The sequence below is a fragment of the Emys orbicularis genome, chromosome 4, assembly GCF_028017835.1.
Source record: "Emys orbicularis isolate rEmyOrb1 chromosome 4, rEmyOrb1.hap1, whole genome shotgun sequence".
NCBI lineage: Eukaryota > Metazoa > Chordata > Testudines > Emydidae > Emys > Emys orbicularis.
Genome location: NC_088686.1, coordinates 61899420 through 61920671, shown reverse-complemented (window position 1 = coordinate 61920671; position 21252 = coordinate 61899420). Strand labels below are relative to the sequence as shown.

General features: G+C 47.3%; 1 protein-coding gene across 1 annotated transcript; it reads left to right on the top strand.

Moving 5' to 3' along the window:
* Window positions 1-13299: 13299 nt before the first annotated feature.
* Window positions 13300-14388, top strand: LOC135877746 (prolactin-releasing peptide receptor-like). The gene has a single exon (XM_065403298.1). It carries the CDS (start codon window positions 13300-13302, stop codon window positions 14386-14388), a length of 1089 nt encoding a protein of 362 aa, XP_065259370.1.
* Window positions 14389-21252: the final 6864 nt, after the last annotated feature.

Sequence of the window (21252 nt, the reverse complement as noted above, 5' to 3'; positions counted from 1 at the left end):
ACAAGCTCAGGGGGGAGATGCGTGTGCCCCAGCCCTTAGGCAGCCCACCCGATCCCGCCGGGATGCCAGGCGAGGAGCGAGGAATACAGTATTTTCTACGAGAGCTCTGAAATAACCAAAGCTGGGGTTTGAAGGAGAAAACTCCCCTTTTAATTATTGCTAGCTGTAGATGGTTCCACTCTTCCCCCAAGAAATTTCTTCTTATAAAAGTGGACACCAGGCTTCAGGCTCGTCTGGGACCAGTTTTCATACTGTGCTCTCTGTAATTCCGCAGCACCCACAGCGACATTTTTCCCCTTTGAGGGCAAAACTGTTTTAAGCAATTTCCAGGGGAGTGAGTGACTTTTACAAATCCCCATACTGTAAACTCCCATTTACACTGTCTTTAATGAGGGACAGTCTGCTGTGTTAGGCCGAATTCATTAACTAGGCTTAAATAAGGTTCCCTGCTACACTTTGTTGGCTGGCTAAAATCAAAATTAGTTACGCAGAAGCCTAGACCTTAGGGCTTGTGTAGAAGCGATCTGCATCAAGCGTGGCTGCTGGTTGTCTCCCGCGAGCACTCTTGGGTCCTCTTTTTAAAAATATTTCCTCCCCAGGACTGGTTTTTGGTCTCTACCATTTGGAGAGCCTTCAAAGCAATTGTTTAAACAGGTGGAAAGGACACTAGTGGAAGAGAAAATTACAGTTCCTAGCCCAGGCTGTTCTCTTACACCCAGACTGGATATTTAATTCTATTCTGCCTTGGCGCCCATGTGGAGTTGTGGCAGAGAGGAACAGTATGGTGTGAACTGACATAAATGAGTCATTAGACCCCGGGAAATGCCTGAGGTTCCCAGCTGGACCCTGAGAAATCCAGACTCCTCAATGGTTGCATCAAACTGATCTCCATCCTGGAGTAAAGGGGTTGAGTTGAATTAAATATTACAATCTACTTAGGCTGCAAACTCTTTGGGGGCAGGGACCATCATTCTGTTCTGTTTGTACAGCACCTAGCACAAATGAGGTCCCAGTGCATGACTAGGGCTCCTAAGTGCTTTGGGAATATAAATAATATTAATGAACATGGCAGGAGCCCAATCAATAAGGTGATTCAAGCCAGATTGGAATTATAGTACTTCCATACTGGCCTCCCTTTGTGAGAGGTAGCCTAGCCACCAATGCACAGTGCTGTACCAAGAGAATCATCTAACCACAGTGAAATGACCCATCCACACACACACTGGGTGTTTCATGGAACCAGGCGCAACTACCTGTCTCTGCTCCCTTGAATTAAGTTATTTCATTATACCATAGACTCATAGACTCATAGACTTTAAGGTCAGAAGGGACCAATATGGTCATCTAGTCTGACCTCCCGCATGATGCAGGCCACAAAAGCTGACCCACCCACAACAGAATCTTCCAGCCTGCGACCCCTGCCCTATGCTGCGGAGGAAGGCGAAAAACCTCCAGGGCCTCTGCCAATCTACCCTGGAGGAAAATTCCTTCCCGACCCCAAATATGGCGATCAGCAGAACCCCGAGCATACAGGCAAGATTCTACAGCCGGACCCTCATTTTACCCGCGATGGCACGTTAATGCCTAATTGACTAAAATCACGTTATCCCATCAAACCATTCCCTCCATAAACTTATCAAGCCTAATCTTGAAGCCAGAGAGGTCTTTCGCCCCCACCGTTTCCCTCGGAAGGCTGTTCCAAAATTTCACCCCTCTGACGGTTAGAAACCTTCGTCTAATCTCAAGCCTAAACTTCCCCACGGCCAGTTTATATCCATTCGTTCTCGTGTCCACATTACTACTGAGCTGAAATAATTCCTCTCCCTCCTTGGTATTAATCCCTTTGATATATTTAAAGAGAGCAATCATATCCCCCCTCAGCCTTCTTTTGGTTAGGCTAAACAAACCGAGCTCCTCGAGTCTCCTTTCATAGGAAAGGTTTTCCATTCCTCGGATCATCCTAGTGGCCCTTCTCTGTACCCGTTCCAGTTTGAGTTCATCCTTTTTAAACATAGGAGACCAGAACTGCACACAGTACTCCAAATGAGGTCTCACCAGCGCCTTGTATAACGGAAGCAGCACCTCCCTGTCCCTACTAGAAATACCTCGCCTAACGCATCCCTGGAGTTACTAGATTGGTTTACAAAACCCTTCTAATAAGGAAGCCAGGAGAGGACTAAAGACAACAGCAACATCAGATACCAGAGCCTGATGAAATAAAGCACTGGATGTGGCCTCTCTTGGCTTATTGAGAGTTCAGTCAGAGCAATCCCTTTGTTCTTGGGCAACAGGAAAATAGGAACGTCAACAAAAACAAAACTCTGCTGCTGATAAACACTCTGCCAGGCAGAAGCCAACCTGGCAGCTCCTCCTCCCCATCCACAGCTGTGTCTATAAGCCACTCTCTGGCCTCCTAGGGCTGATCAAAGAGGTGGAAATGCATGCAAGCAAAGATGCACTCCTTCAGGCAGGAAGTGGCTGGGAAGCCCAAAGGTTGAATACTTTCTCTAAATAAAAACCAAAAATACCATCAGCCCTGCAGAGAGGAAGCAGAGCAGTGCATTGCAAGGAGAAGGATTGAGGTATTCAAAGAGACAAAGCACTCGATTGTTCTCAGAGGGGAAAAGAATTGAGGGAAAATGTGATGATTTGGAGAGCAGGTCATGCTGGAGCAACATCTGTATCTATCGAATTCTGGGAAATGAGGAGGAAAACAAAGTATGTTCAGCTTCATTCATTCTTGCTGAAAAGATCCTAGGCCTACTGTCAATTTTGGACCAAACATAGGAAGGTCCTACCTAGACTTGGCTCAAAGTTTATTTATTTTTTTGAGTGTGAGGTAACACTTTTAAAAATAAGATGTTTTAGATACTACTTGTCAGCTACTGTAGGCAGGGTTTAACATCTTTATAGACATGTTAGCTGGTCATGATCAAACACCTTTTAAACTAGTATAGACACACCCAAAGAGTGCAATGAGCACTCATTCAATAACCCTCTCTACCAAATCAAACTGCATGTTTAACATTTCTCAAGCAAACTGTCCTTAGTATTTCTCTCAAGTATTTACATGTTGTTTAGGCAGTTAAAATTTATGCTTAACAAATGTTGAGTAAACGCATTTTCCAGTTATTTTTATAATGCTTCAGAAAATCTCTCTTTAGTTGTAAGGATGACAGCCCCCTCATTCTTTTCTTGAGGTTTGGGTGGCACTTGCTACACTTTCTATGTTTGGTGATAGAGGATTTTTATGACCAGGATAGTTTGTTGTGGGGTTATCATACAACCTCTGACCTCCCCTCCATTGTATTAATACTTCTAGACATCTCCCATGTGAAGCCAGACAGCTTGGAGGAAAGGTCTGGTGGCAAGAAAAACATTTATAGACCAAAATTACTCCACTGAGGTTCAAAAGCTCTAGACCCCCTTTGGCTTCATAAGGCTGCAGCTGTATGAGAGAGAGGCATTAAATGCCCTAACTATACCCAGCATTGCCATCCCATTTCCCACACTCTGGGGCAAAACTCTTGCCTGACCTACTATCTCGCCAGCTTTAGCCACACCGGGCAGGTTGGGAGTCCCATTCTCTATCTGAGAGAGAAAACCTGATTGAAAAAGGAACAGACCAGGATGGCTGCATGGAGACTTGGTGCCATAGGAGGGACATTCATACATTATCTGCCTCAGAGAATGGCCTTAATATCATGCTCCACCTTGGCCTTATTCAGACCCCTAAGGTAACCAAAACAGGAAAGCAAACCAATAAGGCCCCATCTACCAACCAACCATTACCAAGTCAGGGGATCCATTACAACCCAGTTATCACAAGAGATTAGATTCAGAAAGGGTTTGATATCCGCTTTATTTCTTTCAGGGCTGCTCTGATTTGCTCTGCTTTTCATGGCCTCTAATAGCCTGTGGGGAGCAGAGAATAGCCGGAGCACAATGTTCTCTAGCCATGTCTCCTCTCCCCACCACCGTTCCTCTTCCACATCCCTTATGCTGGCTAGGGAGGCCCTCTGCTTTCTGGTATTCCCATGGGACCATGTGCATTAACTTTCTGCTCCTGCAGTGCACAAGAGGCAGATTGCTACAAAGAATCAGGCCCTACATCTTTCCCCCCCTTTTGTACACAAATGTTTCTTCCAGATTAGACCGCTCCCTCATCCCTGAAGCAGACCTACTAACCATTCAAGTATGTAAATTCTCCATTTCACAGACTGATAGATTCCAAGGCCAAAAGGGAGCATTGTGATCATCTAGTCCAACCTCCCGTAAAACACAGGCCACAGAACTCCCCTGCCCCCCAAAATTCCTAGAGGAAATCTTTTATAAAAACATCCCAACGTGATTTAAAAATTACCAGTGATGGAGAATCCGCCATGACCCTTGGCAAAGTGTTCCAATGCTTAATTACTCTCACTGTAAAAGATTTGTACACCTTATTTCCAGTCAGAATTTGTCTAGCTTCAACTTCCAGCCACTGGATCATGTTATAGCTTTCTCTGCTAGACTGAGGACTCCATTATTAAAATATTTTCTCCCAATATATAGTGTGTGTATGAGCCACTGTCTGGACTCCTAGGGCTGATCAAAGAGGTGGAAACACATGCAAGCAAAGATGCACTCCTTCAGGCAGGAAGTGGCTGGGAAGCTCAAAGGCTGAATACTTTCTCTAAAATAAAAAACAAAAATCCCTCCCTGTAATCAAGTCACCCTTTAACCTTCTCTCTGTGAAGCTAAATAGATTGAGTTATTTGAGTCTATCACTATAAGGCATATTTTCTAGTCCTTTCATCATTTTTGTGGCTCTTCTCTGAACCCTCTCCAATTTATCAACAACCTTCTTGAATTGCAGCCACCAGAACTGGACACACTATTCCAGTGGTCAGAACAGTGCCAAATACAGAGGTAAAATAATCTCTCTATTCCTCCTTGAGATTCCTTTGTTTATGCATAAATTAGCTCTTTTGGCTACAGCGTTACATTGGGAGCTCACATTCAGCTGATTATCCATGAGGACCCACAAATCTTTTTCAGAGTCACTACTTCCCCAGGTTGAATCTCCTACCCAGCAAGTATGGCCTACGTTCTTTGTTCCTAGATGTAGACATTTACATTTTGTCTTCTTCATTATTTTCCCTCCATCCTCCCATCATTGCAAACAACCCTCCTAGACGATACGTCAGATCACGGGACTTTACAATGAGCAATTAGGCAATAGGGATTTTGTGAGTGTTCTAACCACTGGATTAAGGTCACTGGAGGGCAGCACCACCTCTTCCTCCATCTGTGTTTTGTGTGAGGCCCAATCTGGTAGGCGTACTGTGAACATGTCTACCAGCCCAGGCCCTTGAGGAGAGATAGGCGGGGGTCCTCATTTGAGGATCCCACTGGGGCTTAGGCATGAGCTAGGCACCTGGGCATCAGAACGTAGGCAGCTACATGCAAGGGTGCACACACCCTTCACCAGCCTGAGATCCCGCCAACCCAAGACCCTACACCCATCCCTTTCCAAGATCCTCAGCCCAGGGAGCCCCCCGCCATCCTCTGCCTCCCCCACCCTGATCCCTACTCCTACCCTTCCCAGCTTGCAAGCCTTGGGTCCATCCTGCTTCCGAGTGCTGAGAAGAGCAGGAGCACCAGGTGGGGGTTGCAGCACTGCTCAGGTTTGGCCCCACAGCCTCTTCATGATAGAGGGGCGGCAGGGCCAACACTGGATGAGTGGCATTGCGATCTGGTGCACAAGGGTTTGCGTGTTGTAGCACTGCTCAGTTTTGGCTCTGCTGCATTGCTAAATGATGGGGGAATGCCACAGGACCAAAACTGAGTAGTGCTATGACCTCCCCTCCCCATGTGCCAGATTGCAACACCACTCTTTCAATTTTGACCCCACCACCCCTCCATCATGATGAAGAGGCTGCAGGGTCAAACCTGAGAGGTGTTGTGACTCCCATGTGCGACACGGTGACTGCAACCCCCTATGTGCCAACACAGCAACTGCAAACACCGTGTGCACCATGCATATGGCTGTGGTTGCACTGGCTGTGCGCACACTCTGTGGCAAAAACTTGGGCGCTTAAGGACGTTAGCCCCCTTTAGGCCTAGGTGGCAGCTGAGTGGGGGTTTTGAGAATCTAAATATTAGACTTTGGCACCTAAAGTGGCACTTACACACCTAAATCTAGCCCATAGTGCCTATGTTACTTCTGAAAATGAGACTTAGGCTCCTAAGTCAGTTAGACCTCATAATGCTGAGTGGAGCAATGCCTAAATACCTTTAAAACTCTGGGCCTTCAACTATCTCATTGAGATGATAATAAAATCTTTCTTTCAGTCTAATATCAGGTGAGATGTAACAACATTAATCCTGTGGGAAATGTTAAACAATCCTCAGTGGCGGAATAATTGGTTTTATGTCGGAAAAGAAAAACAAACAAACAAAGTTAAAGCCATCCAACCTGAACACTTAAATATCAGACAAAAAGAATCACTCAGTACACAATAGAAATAACCGAGTAACATATTGCATGAAAATTGGAATGATAGTACAGACATTCAAAATATAAAATCCCCAGCCTATGCCTTGTCTGTACTGTAGTGTAGTTGCACCGATCCCGACCCCTAAGCATAGGCAAGGAGATGCCTGAAGCAGGGATAAACCCTAGTGCAAACCTCAGCTGGTGCAAACCTCAGTTTGCCTTTATCGACAATTAGGGGGTCTGAAGCAGTGCAGCTACACTGGCTACTGGCAAGGCTATTCCCGAGTGTACACACAGATCTAGTGAAGCCATTGCAACCATCAGGTATAAAGATACCTATATTGGTGTAGTTTAAGTCCACAAATTTACTAAACCATTCTCCTCTTAGTTTTATTTATGGAGTGGAGGGGGTCTTACTGAAATTAAAGCATGGGTTGTCTTCTTGCCCTAGCTGAGTGCCTATTTTATTTAGTGAGATATAAGGGTGACCAGATCGCAAGAGCGAAATATCAGGACACACTGGTTGAGCGGGGCGGGGCGGGAGACAGACAGACACAGGTGCACAGCCCCGACCGGAGCCAGAGGCACACTGGTCCGCCTGGCCCTGTGCTACCAGCATGCCCCTTCCTGTTGAGGGTGGGCCCATGCTGCACCACACAGCTCCCCTGCCCAGCGCCCCCTGGATCCACTATGCCCAGAGCCCCCCTACAACCCTTCCACCACAAATGCACAGTGCTGTGCACACACCCCCTGCCCAGCGCCCCCCCTGCCCACAGCCCCACCACAGCTGCCCAGCACCCCACACAACCCCCCACTCGCTAGTTTCCCAATACGCACAGATTTCCCCTCCCTCCCTCCCTCCGAATGCCCTTCCCCACAGCCCCACCACCACAACTACACAGTGCCCTGACACACACAGATCTCCCCCACTGCCCAGCACCCCCCAGCAGGCACCCACTGTCTACCACCCCAAAACACACAAACCTCCCCCACTGCTCAGCGCCCTCCACATCCTCACAGCCCAGCACCCCACACACACCTCCCAGACACTCACTCCATCACACCCTGCCCCCTTCCCTGGCTGCACTCACCAGCCCTGCTGGGAGGTCTCTGGCTCCTAGGGTGAGAGCGGCGAGGGGAGTCTCCAGACTTTCCACATGCTGCGCCCGCCACAAGCGCGAGCTCCATGGCTCCCATTGGCCGGGAAAAGCACCAATGGGAGCTGCCAGAGCCGCGGAGCAGGGCTTGCAGGCACCGACAGCACGCAGAGCCCCCCCCACCCTAAAAGCCAGAGGGACCTGCCACGGGGCAAGGTAGGGAGTCCCGGCAGTGCTCACCTGGGGTGGCTCCCATCCCAGGAAGCATCCAGCAGGCTGGTCCCCCTGGCTCCTAGGGTTGCGGGTCGGGTCGGGTGGGGGGAGGCGGAGGGCTCTCTGCCCACTCCCGGTGCCTGCAAGCCCCGCCCCTGCAGCACGCGGCGCTCCTGCCGGCGGGCGGGCGTCAGGAGCTGCCCCAGGAAGCAGTGAGCAGCGGCGGCGTGGCTGCAGTGCCGCGGCTGCGGTCTGGACGGTCCCCGATATCGGGACAAAGGGCATCCCGACTGATGTAAGGTCAGGACACGGGACAAGTCCCCTAAAATCAGGACTGACCCGATATCGGGACGTCTGGTCACTCTAGTGAGATACGTGCCATGAAGAGAGAGAGTTGCTTACGCATCTTTTTCTTCATAGGTTCCACTTTCACAATTTCTTCAATTTCTTGTCCCTGAAGCTTTGTACATTTGATGTCCCTAAGGTGCCAAATCCATATAACATAGAGAGGACAAAAGCATCCATAACTGTCAAAGGTGAGAGCATCCTATTTATTGCTACTTGCTAAAAGGCTGGATTGCAGTCTGAATCATTAAGGATGAAGGCACTGGAGAACCAGTAGTCCATGAGAAGAACCTGTAGAGAAGATAATCTACCAAGGGTAATGATACAGTGGTAATGTAATGATATGTAAAGGGAAGACATGTTCTTATGGAAAAGTCCTCTTGAATTAATAATTTTATAGGTCTTTTGGGAACATTTGTGGACTTGAATATAGAATAATATCCCTGCAATAGAATTCTATGGGATGATTAAAACCAAAACTATTAAAAGGATACATTTTTCTATTAGCTTTTTGGAGTAATTTTTGTATAATTCTATCACATTTCTACAGAACCTTATCGATTTTATCCTTATTACATTGTATGAGACTTTTCCATGAGGGTATACGTGATTGAATGAGCTATACAGGAGCACAAGCTTATTCGCTGTGTGAGATATACATGACTAAATGAGATATCCATGGCAACACATAATAAAATGAGAAATACACAAATGATTGAGATGTAAGTGGGATGGACACATACATGAATGTACCCATTCCTCCACTTCTGCTGATTTTATTTTATAGAGCATCAGTACAAAATAAGCACTAAAATAACCATACCACTAACGGCAACCAAAAGGGATCTTTTTTGGTGAAGAAAACTCTCTGTGAATTAAACATCATATTAGTTACATTCAAATCAATATCGTTTGTAACCCTGAGCTATATTTAAACTCTGATTTGTGTTTACACAGGTCAACATGGACCATGACAAAAGACCAATAGAATTTCCAGTTTTAGTGTGATATGTTCGAAATGTAAGTAAGTGAAAGAAAATCCCCTTCCTCCCTTATGTAAGTAATGAACTCATCACAGATCATTTTCTGAGCCAGTGCTGAGTTGATGCCAGTGCTCCTCTCATGACAAAAAGCTCTTAAGAGTGTGACATTGGAGCCTCCATCTCCTGGACTAGCATTGACTTAGGTATATTTCTAGAGAAAGTGTTTTTGAACACTGGAGGGACTGTGCGGAAAGTCACTAATACCTGCTTATACACACCCCAATCTTTCCAGAGCAATATTTACTGTATTTTCATTGGAGGAATGAGGTATATTTTCATCTCAATGCACAGCAAGCTGTGTGTATAAGTCTCAGTGTAGAATATGCCCCCACAGTTCTGTAGAAATTCTCTTTCTCCTACTCTAAAAGTCTCAGGATTTGATTCCGATTTCACACCAGTTTAAACACTGATGTACTTCCATTAGCTTCAATGGAATTACTCCTGACTGACTCCAGTGTGAGATCAGAATGAGCTCCTCAAGCTTTACAAAAAGGCCAGTATTATTCCCATCTCTTAAGAGGATTTCTCTAAAGAGAAAATAGGTATTTATGATCAAAACCAAAAGTATACGTAAACTGTAAAATAAAAGGGTACTGAACTAATTGGTGTAACTGGTACATGGGAGAAGGGGACAGAGCTGTTCAAAGCCTGGAAAGGGAGGATGAAAAACTTGAACTTCACAAGGAAGACAAGGGGAAGCCAATGTCGAGATTCCTAGAGGGGAGTGAGATGGAGTCTGATTCTCCATTGCCCTTCACCTTGTACAAGAGTTCATGTTAGTGCACAGTGAGTGCAAAACATCACCAATGCAGAATGGTAACATTTCACGGGCACTTGGCACTGGTGTAGATTACTGCACAAGGTTCAGGGCCAGGGAGAATCAGGGCCTATGGTCTAAGTAGTGGGAGAGGAAGATGATCTTAACAGAAGCAATTTGGGTGAACTGGGGATGGGGAGAGATGAGAAGCAAAGAGGCCAGAAAGGAGGAAGTTGTTGTAGTCAAAGGGAAAGATTCCCAAAGTTTAGACAAGGAGTTTAGTGGGTGGGGTGGAAAGGAAAGGACAAATTTTAGAGGTATTGTCAAGGAAGAAGCAGCATGATTTAGTGAGAATCTGGCTATGGATTGAGAAGAAGAGAGAGGAATTGCTGACAAGCTTACATGACTGCAAGATGAAGAGGACAGTGGAAAGGGATTGGGAGGAAGGATGAGAAGTTCTGTTTTCCACCATGTTGAGTCTGAAATGGTGGTAGGTTATTTAAATGATGTCAGAGGCGCAACTGGAATGAAGAGACAGGACTGAGGGAGACAGGCTGGATTAGAACGGAAGGTTGGGTATAGGGGAGTAGAACTGGGAGAGGAGACAATAAAATGCAACTCCAGAGCAGTGGTTCTCAACCTTTCCAGACTACTGTACCCCTTTCAGGAGGCTGGTATGTCTTGAGTACCCCCAAGTTTCACCCATAGGCGGTGGATATCATAGGCTGTGCCTTCCCAAACAGCCTAGTGTAGGCCCGCCCATGCTCCGCCCCCAGGCCAGACCCCCTCCTGCAGTTCCCAGTGCTCTGCCTTGTCTGGCCAAGGCTGGCTGCCCTGCCTCCCACAGGGAGTCAGGGGCTGGTGCTGTGGCCACGCCACCTGGAGCACTGGGGCTGGCCACCCCGCCTGGCCTCCCGGAGCACCAGGACCGGGAGCGCTGCCGCCTAGCGCACCGGGGCTGCCTGTGCCACCGCGCCTTTGTAAAACTAGGCAAATATCTAGATGAGTTGATGTACCCGTGCTTGAGAACCACTGCTCTAGAGATCTGATTCTCTGAATGACTGACAGACTGTCTGAGTGACAAAAGTATAACAAGCTGCTCTGAGTGAAACAGTAGTGACAAACTATGTTCAGAGATTTAGCATGAGCTGACAGGTCATATTTATCTGTTTTGACAATTGTTTCAAGTTCTTTGTCCTTTCCAAAGTTAATCTTTGTGTCTTTCCTCTTTGAACAATTTTTAAAATGACAGATACTGTCTTTAAAGCCAGCCAGTGTTACAGTTTATAGTACATTGCCTTGCCACATGGAAAACATGGGCTTGAGAGAAGAGCGAGATAGGAGTAATATTTTGGACTGCTCTTTCTCACCCTCTAGTGGGCTCTGAGGGTGGTATGTTCATTGTCTCAGTCACATTGCTAAGTGCCACTTCCTGGCAGATCAGGTGCAGTTAACATTTGAAATACTTAGAGCCTGATTTTCATTTACACCACTGTGGCAGTGCAACACCTAATTTAAGGTCCTTTGCACCACCAAGGATGAGGAAAGGTGGTCATGTGGTTAGAACGCTAGCCAAGGACATGGTAGATAGATCTGGTTCAGTTCTCTGCTTTGCTAGTCTTCTTGCATGACCTTGGGCAAGTCACTTAGCCCCTTTGTGCTTCAATTCCCCAACTGAACAATAGAGATAATAATAGTATCTCCCTACCTCACAAAGGTGATGTGAGGATAAATACGTTAGAGCTAGTGAGGGACTGAGCTATTTCTATTTGGAACGAGGGCCCTAACAGTCAAGTTCTTGGGTTGTAGCTCTTTGGGGCAGGGACCATCCTGTTTGTTACATGTTTGTACAGTGCCTAGTGCAATGCACCTGGAGCCCCCGGGTGCTATGGCAATGCAGCAAACAATAAGAAGTAGGGTGGACATACAGATCAAATGGAAACCCCCAGTACACTGAGAGATGAAAATCTTATGACCAGCAGCTCAGACAGGCTCACTTCCATAGGTGGAAAGAGCCTCTTAGGCATATGCCCTAGTTGGGAGTGAGTAGAAGGGAACAGGCAAGATACACATTTGGAACCTGACTCTTTCTCCAGGTTCTAGCTGCTTGGCACTGCACCACCAGCATAAAGGAACCCTAAAGATGATGTAGCCAGCATTGGAAGGATCATCCCAGTGTGGGGGAATCCTCCTGTGCTGTGGTGACTCCCATCAGTGGCGTAGCCAGCTTCTAAGAGGAGGGGGAGCAAACATAAAAAAGGCGCCCCCTTGGCCCCTCCTCTGGCCACACCCCCTTGGCTGGCTCCTCCTCCGGCTGCCCCGCCCCTCCCCCCACGGCCCCTCCAGCCCTGCCGTGCCCCCCCACAGCCCCCCCCGTTCCTCTGGCCATGGCTGGCGGCCGCCATGCTGGGCCCCCCCACTCCTCCGGCCGCGCCCACCGTCCCCCCGTGGCGCCAGCCCCCAGCCTGCGCCCCCCCCCCTGCTCCTCTGGCCGTGCCCCCCCGCTCCTCCGGCCGCACGCCCGCCGCCCACCCAAACCTCATTTGTTCATCAGATGCCCACACAAACCTTCTATGTTGCTCTCTCAGCCTAGAACTGAGATACTGTGTATACCAGCCAAGCAATACACAATTCAGAGTAAGGATGTGATGGCTGGAGCCATTTTTTTTTTTTTAGCTTTCGGTTTGGCCCATGATACAGGTAGGGGTCAGAGGTGAAACATGGAATGGATTCCCCCCCCCCACTCCTCCGGCTGCGGTTTCGGGCCGCATGCTGCACCCCTCCCCCCCCCACTCCTCCGGCCGTGCACCCGCCGCCCCCCCCCCCCATGGCTGCTGGCTGCGCTGCGGGCGGCTAGCCTGCGCCCCCCCTCGCTCCTCCGGCCGCCTTTGGAAAGGCGCTGCTTTTGGCAAATTTGCTGAGGGGAAGCGGCTGCTTCCCGTGCACCCCACTAGCTACGCTACTGACTCCCATGCCACCCGGCCCCTGAAGCCAGAGGAAAAGGTGTGTGGCTGGGGCTTCCCTGCACTTTGGTGGATCCTTGGTGCCATAACAGCCCCTTAGGGCCATTGGCAGCCAATGTAGTCCACAGCAGCATTTGGGCTATTCTAACATATTCCAGGAAACCTTTCAGGTATGCAGCTAGCCCAAAATCAGGGAAATACAAAGGTAAGCCTTCTTTGGACCACAGCCTGTAGGCTCCTGGGCTGCAGCTGAGCATCTGGGCCTTGAAGTCAGGTGACCTCCTGTGGCAGAAATTGATAAACAAACAAAACCACCCTTTTCTTTAGCACTAACAAGCTTTCCCTGTTTGAATTTGTTTAAGGCAAGGATAAGTAACAGTCATCAGATGTGAAACTCAACATGGCACAGGGCCAGCTACCAAACAACTCTTTGAAGAACAGTTCGATCCCTGTGTTCACTGGCCTTGACCTCCTCTTTGACCTGAAGCCCCTCTTCATTCCCCTCTATGCCACTCTGGTGGCTGTGGCTTGCACCGGCAACTTGCTCCTCATTCTCCTTATAGTTGTCACCAAAAAACTGCACAGCACCACTAACTTCCTTATTGGAAACCTGGCTGCTGCTGACCTGATCATGTGCATTTTCTGCGTCCCACTGACTGCATCCTATGCCTTTGAGATCCAGGGCTGGCTCTTTGGGGTGTTCATGTGTTACTTTGTCACCTTGATGCAGACTGCCACTGTATTTGTGTCTGTGCTGTCCCTCACAGCTATTGCAGTGGACAGATATATCGTTGTTGCTTACCCCATTCGCAGAAGGCTAAGCCGCAAGTCCTGTGTCTACATAGTGGCCTTCATTTGGTTACTCTCCATTGTGATTTCTGTGCCTACATCCATGCACACCCATTATCTGGATCTCAACAAGATTGGCCATGACATGTTCATCTGTGAAGAATTCTGGAAGCACCAAGAGAAAGAAAGGTTGCTGTACTCATGCTCAATGCTCCTTTTGTCCTACATGCTCCCACTTTCTGCAGTGTCTATCTCCTACTGTGCCATTTCTTATCGCCTCAGGAAGAGGAATGTCCCAGGGGCTGCGTACCACAACCAAGAGAAATGGACCAATAAAAAGCGAAAGACCTTCCGGGTTCTCATTATTTCAGTCATGTGCTTTGCTGTCTGCTGGCTACCTCTGCAGGTGGTGAACCTCATCAGAGATGTAGACGAGGAGTTCACCATCTTGGACAAGAGGTACGTGAATGTCATTCAAGTGTCATGTCACTTGATTGCCATGAGCTCTGCCTGTTATAACCCTTTCATCTACGCCTCGCTCCACGACAAATTCAGATTCCATGTTAGTAACTATTTTTGTCATCACAAGAAGAGGTCCAGCATCATGTCCCGCAAGGCCTCGCGACTCAATACCTGCTCCACACTGGCAGACATTCCCATGGGCATCACCGATAAAAGAAAACCTGCCTTGCAGAGTTAACTTAACTAAAATACAGCAGGAGATCAAATCAGCAGAGGCGGCATGCACCTTAGTTCTGGGCTTGTTATATTGGACACCAAAGCCTGTGGTGCAAGTTATGTGACACTGGTAATTGGTCATTTCAAGACAATGTAGATATCTGAGAACTTGGCAGTAGTGCAAGGGAAACAAACAGAGTTTGTATCTGAAGGGATAGAAACAGCTCGTCTGAGCAACTGAAGTGTATTCTGTTCTTTGTCAAAACAAGCAAATTCAACAACAAAAATGGCAGTCCTGTAAGTTTACAGAATTAACTTATAGTTTTTACTCATTAACATTGTCTTCATTTTGTATAGGGTGATGCTACGGGAATAGCAGGCATTTCCTTTGACTTAATTCAATTCAAAGCTAAAAATTCTTTACATATTAAACAACAGACATTTGCTCTGTTGCAACAGATCAGTAATCATGCCCTCAAGATTAAAGAACATATATTTAACTATTTTATTATAAATACTGCATAATGATTTTCAGAAATGGCCTACAAATATGGATGCTTAATATTGTACTTGTTTTCTGGTGCCTAAAGGTGCACAAAAAGTCAAGTGTGGATCAGTAAATTGTATTTGGATGCAAAAATTGGGGACTAGATGCCTAATAGCTGTATTTCTGTCAAATGGTGCATTGCCTAAATTGCTTATGATTATTATCCAGATTTCTATGGCATCTATCAGCATAGCATCTATATGCCATGTATAGAGGTTAGAGCCAGTCTAAAACAAGCATTTCACTCAAAATAGGTATTGTACTGATATATATGGTGACAACCAGCCCCAAGCCCAACAGATCCTGAGATAGAGAAAACCTAATGGGAGGGTGAAAGCCAGGGAACACCAGAAGTGCATTTAATGGAAAGACCGGACAAAAAGGGCTCTATAAAAGATAGCCAAGTTTGACTACCCAGAGTACGACCTGTACCGCATTGTGGTGGAGGGGTGTAACATCTGAAGTAGGGGATTGCTCGCTGGAGTTATGCCATCATTGTTGAATGCTGGTCCAAAATATCGCCTGGGGCATTATGTGAGGTCCAACAAGAACCCAGAAAATGGATGGCTAACATAGGCAGCCAAGACACATGGCAGCAGCTGTGCCTAGCTACCTGAGGTGAAGGAAGTCTCAGAGACAGACTCAACAGCTTGGGTTGCACAGTGAGAAGCCAGTACCGGGAGACCAGGAAAAGGTTTGTGTTACTACGCTTCAGTCTCATCCCAATGGGACAAGGTAGTCTCTGGGACAATTGTTCGCTCTTGCTTTTGATCAACATGAATAACTTACTCTCCCTGCCCTACTCTCAACTGCAGATGCCCTTCTGGTGCTGTCTTCCCCCAGTGCAAATATGACGAGTTCAGACGAAAGACCCCTGGGGACGTGTGTCTTCTGATGTCAGCAGGTGCCTCTGAAGTATACTGTGACAAAGTGTTCAGTCATAGCTGATCTCTGCCAATCCATCAAAATTGCAGCTCTTTACAGACATGGTCATCAGGTTATTGTATCATGTGAAATAGACTGTCTTGGCATATCAATCGCCAGCCTATCAGAAACAAGGCTGGTAGATCACTGACGCCATAGGTGGAAGATTCATTACTTCTGTATTCCAGCAGTTCCAACCACTTATATGGGGTAGCATTACTACTGCGAGGCAAGGCCAAGTCCTCCTTGATAACTTGGACGCCCGTGTCTTCTCGACTACTTATTGCACGTCTTAAACATCGGCATGTTCACCTCGCCAGCATAGTAGTCTATGCACTGACAAAGGAATCAGCTGATTTAGTTAAAGATCATTTCTATGATCAATTGCAATCTCTAGTATGCATCATCCCTCCACATAATAATCTCGTGTTCCTGGGTGACCCAAATGCACTTACTGGGTCCCTGCGAATTGGGCTTGAACAGGTCATTGGCTATTATGGTTCAGGTATACCCAATAATAACTCCTGCCGCTTGCTCACATGCTGCACCTCTCAGAATCTCTCCATTCTTGCATCATGGTTCAAGTGATGACACATACATTGGATGTCCTGGATCTCTCATGATGGCATCACTCAGGAATTGGACCACATTATCATATGTGACAGGTATCTCTTCACCTCCAGCAAAGTATATCATGGTGTGGAATGTTCCGTGAACATGGATCACCACCTAGTGGTTGCCCACATGGTGCTGATGCTTTGACGAGCAAGTAAATCCTCTGCAATGATGCACTTCTCCATGCGCTGGGTTTAGCCTACAAGTTTTGTATCAACGTCAACAATAGATTCTCGGCTCTGGTCAACCTGCCAGATGACACTGAGGTCGATTGGTCTCTGTTCACCTCTATGCTCCACCAATCCGCTGAGCAGAAGATCGGCTATAGGCACCGAGGACATCGACCCTGGTTATCAGAGAAGGCTTTCCAGACAATTCAATTTAAGGCCACAGCCCGCCAGCTTGGTGATAAGCACAGTCGTAATCAACTGAAGCAAAAATTCAATGCCCTGGCACTTCACGATCATGAGGCATATTATAACAAAGTGGCAGATGAAGTTGAACTCAGTTTAGCCAGGCGATATTTAGAGCCGGCATTCTGTGTGATCCGCAACCTCAGCGGTGAAGAGGTACTCGGTACAAACGGCATCCTGAACAAACAGCCACGGCTGTCCATGTAAATCAGATTATGACATCCTCCCACACTGGGTGGAACATTATCACAGTGCCCTGAACCACCTTCCAGCTGCTGCTTGCTCAGAGCTGGATGATTTGGGAGCCACTGCGGTTTCGGACCCAGATACTTGTACTGATGCACCAATGTTGGATGAAGTGAAGTATGCCATTTGAAAATTGGAAAACGGACGCACAGCTGGTGCCGATGGCACCCCCCGAGCTGCTAAAATGCGCTTTTGACCCGGTAGCAGAATAATTTCTGGCCATCTTTCACCTGGTGTGGAGAAATGGAACCTTGCCAACCACCTGGAAGGACGGTATTGTGATCTCACTTTATAAGGTCAAGGGACTGCGCTGCGAATGTAAGAGCTGCAGGCCTATCACCTTGTTGTCCGTGCCAGGGAAGAAGTTTGTGCATGTTCTCCTGGTGCATTTGGAGTCCCTGCTACATCGGAAGCGTCACTCTCAACAGTCAGGATTTACGAGGACTGGGTCCACATTAGATGCCATTTTGGCCCTTCCCTTGTTGTCAGAGATACACCACGAGTTCAAGAAGCCCCTGCATATGGCGTATGTTGCTCTTAAGGCTGTGTTTGATTCAGTTGACTGAGTCACGCTATGGAAAGCCTTAAAGGGCATAGGTGTCCCAACCACTCTGCTAGACTTCATTAGTGAGATGCACAATGGAACCACTGCCCATGTAGATCTGGGGAATCGGATGTTGGCACCTTTTAAATCAATATCTGGTGTCAGGTAGGGCTGTGTTTTGGCCCCTGCACTCTTTTGTTGGGCAATGGATTTCATAATGCAGAATTCTGTCAGGTCCACAGGCATTAAGATCCATGATCTCTCGCTCTCAGACCTTGACTATGCTGCTGACATTCATAGAATCATAGAAGATTAGGGTTGGAAGAGACCTCAGGAGGTCATCTAGTCCACCCCCCTGCTCAAAGCAGGGCCAACCCCAACTAAATCATCCCAGTCAGGGCTTTGTCAAGCTGGGCCTTAAAAACCTCTAAGGATGAAGATTCCACCACCTCCCTAGGTAACCCATTCCAGTGCTTCACTACCCTCCTAGTGAAATAGTTTTTCCTAATATCCAACCTGGACCTCCCTCACTGCAACTTGAGACTATTGCTCCTTGTTCTGTCATCTGCCACCACTTTGAACAGCCGAGCTCCATCCTCTTTGGAACCCCCCTTCAGGTAGTTGAAGGATGCTATCATTGTTCTTCTAGTACAGAGCCCTGACAGGTTTCGTGAGGCACTCCAGCAAATGGAGGATTAGTTGGCCAAGGTCAGCCTCCATGTTTCGTGGTCAAAGACAACGCTGCAAAGCCTAGGATTAGGTCCACCCACGACTCCAATCTCCTTGAATAATGAAACTGTCGAAGCAGTCTCCAGCTTTTGCTATTTGGGTTCTATACTCAGCAGTTCATCCAACTCTCATACGGAGGTTCGTCCCCAGACTGATATTGCAGTGTCTGCCATAGGTCGTTTACAACGAATATGGAATCAACATAATCTCAGCACGACAACCGAGTTCAGGATCTATTAGAGCTGTATCCTCACCGTAATGCTGTACGGTTACGAAACATGGACACTATGCTGCTCAGACTGGGAAAAGCTGGAGGCTTTCCATACAAAATGCCAACGTCATATATTGGGCATAAAATGGAACAACTTCATTCATAACACAGACATTTACGGTTGCTCCGTTCTACAGACTATTCAGGCCATTGGCCGCAGCTGACGTCTTACGCTTTTCAGACATTGTGACGAAGTGGGACTGTTCTTAATGTTTCCTCTGAATACTGTAGGGGTGCCTCAGTTTCCTCTATGCATTTCTTAAGTCTCCAGGGGGTGTGATTGTTGCAGAGCAAAGGGTCAGTGTGCATAAATGGCCGACACGCTGTCTCCTGGCAACTGATGGCCTGGGCCCTTCCCCCCTGCAAGGTAATAGCTAAAGGTGTTGGAGAACAAAGGAATCAGGTGACCTCCTGGCCCGGGGAAAGGGACAAAGCCCAGAGGAGGAGGGGCTGGAGGGTGAGTCAATTTGGAGCTAGCTGGGGACGAGGAGTGAAGTGCAGATATGGGTGTCTGGCTCACTGCCCCCCAAAATGGACCCGGCTGAGGGGTCCTGTTCTCTGTACCTACAAGGTCTGCGAAGTGGGGGGCGCAGGACCCTCTGGCTTCCCCAGGACCCCGCCTGGGCGGACTCGCTGTGGGAAGCGCACAGAGGGGCAGAGGATGCTGAATGCTCCAAGGTCAGACCCGTGAAGGTGGAAGCCGTGTGAGCTTCTTGCCCTGAAGACAGTCTGCTCACAGAGAGGAGACTTCACCAGAGTCCTGACTGGCTTCGTAGGGAGCAGTTCCAGAGCATCGCCCGGGGACTCCATGACCGACATATTGCCAGAATGCTGCTAGATGTCCCAGTGAATGCCATTCTCCACGTGGCTTGTAACATCCGGGATAAAAATTCCACTAACAAAGTGGTGGAAGCAGCCCAGAGGCAGACCTACTATTATATGGGTCCATCAAGTCTGTTCCAACGTTGGATTTCTGGCCCGTCAAGCCCTTGTGGCCACACAGGAACATACCAAATAGTAAACGATCGCTACGGTTGATATTCAGCTAAGCGTTGAAGAAGAAGTTTGGTCTTAGGTGTGTTTCTTCTGGTAGGAGCAAATTCCAAAAGGCAAGAATCTGCCAGTGACAATGCTCTGTTCGATACCTGCAAGCTTCACCCTAGAAAGACAGAGTTTTTTGCATGCAGCTGACACAGTGGGGTATAAAAGGAGTGGCACATAGTTGGGACTAGACCAGTAAGGCTTTGTAGACTGTATCCAGCATCTTGAAGTTCATTCAGAAGTGGGTAGGCAGCCAGTGCAATGCACAGGGGTAACATGTTCCTGGGGGTCTGTCCTAGAAAGCAGCTGACCCAACCTATAAACAACACACATACACACACTAGATGTGTTTTAAGAAGGCTTAAAAGTTTATGGATTAATTTTGCATTACACAGAATTGTTTCTAAGCAACAAATAGCATCTATCTCTTTCTTCGACAAAAAATGTTAAAATGGACTACAGAGAATAGTTACATTACTGTATAATGTACATTAAAAAAAAATTGGTTGTTAGTAAAGGGCGTACATTAAGAAATACATTTTCCTTTGTCTGTGTGACATTCAAACACTGGAGATGGCACCAGAGAGAGTCAAGACAAGGCTCATTTAGGAAAGGGAAGTACTTTCATAAGCTCATGAACTGAAGCTGCTTAGCCTTCCAAAAAGCATCAGAGTGAAAAACTAAGTGGCTCCTATATTTCCTCCCACATATAAGTGTGATAGCACACTATATGGACATTCAGACACTGGAGCAGGTACTGGAGTTGGATCTGCTGTCACAGTCCCCATCTCCACACTTTTCCAATACACACGTTTTGCTTGGCTTGCTATGTTCTCGGCAGGGACGCTTTCCAGACACATTTTTCCTTTGGTCCCCATTCTCTTCCACACAGTGCCTCTGTCACCACAAGATAATGCAACACCACCATCAGAATTACAACCAGAACTGGTGAGCTCATCCTCCTGGTCTGCTTTAACTGCTGCCTGTGCCACAGCTCTGAGCAGCAGAGTTGCTCAACTTAGAATCCTCTTGACTTCAAAGAGGGCTGTTAGAATGATGTGCTCAGTGAAGGACCCTGAGGTTTGGATTTCACGCTCTTCCTTTCCCTGGTTCAAAACAGCCCCAAACTGTTGACCTTCAGAGCATGCTGCAAAACCCATCTATTTCCCAGGCTTCTGGGGAGGAAGCTGTGGTGAGGCAGATATACTGTTGTGGGGTGAGATGTTGTTTGGGATTGATTATTAGTTGGTTATTTTCTGGTTTCTTTCCATCTTTATACATCAAAAATTAACATATGGAATTTCCCTCCCTCCCCGATTTTGTTACCTTACACACTGTGAAGCAAAGGGATATAGTTAGATCTGATATCTAGGACCTAAAGAATTCAAACAAGGACTGGGTGGGGTGGGGGAGGGAAGACAGCCTTTCACACTCCAGGGAGTTGGGATATCATACAACAATGGTGTGAAGTTAAGAACGAACAGCATAGATTAGCTATCAGGAAAGGAATCTCCTTCTAGAGGGACATTGTAATGAGGAGTCATATACCAGAAGTG

Coding starts and splice junctions, on each gene's coding strand:
- LOC135877746 (XM_065403298.1), top strand. CDS start 13,300: ATGGCACAGGGCCAGCTACCAAACAACTCTTTGAAGAACAGTTCGATC.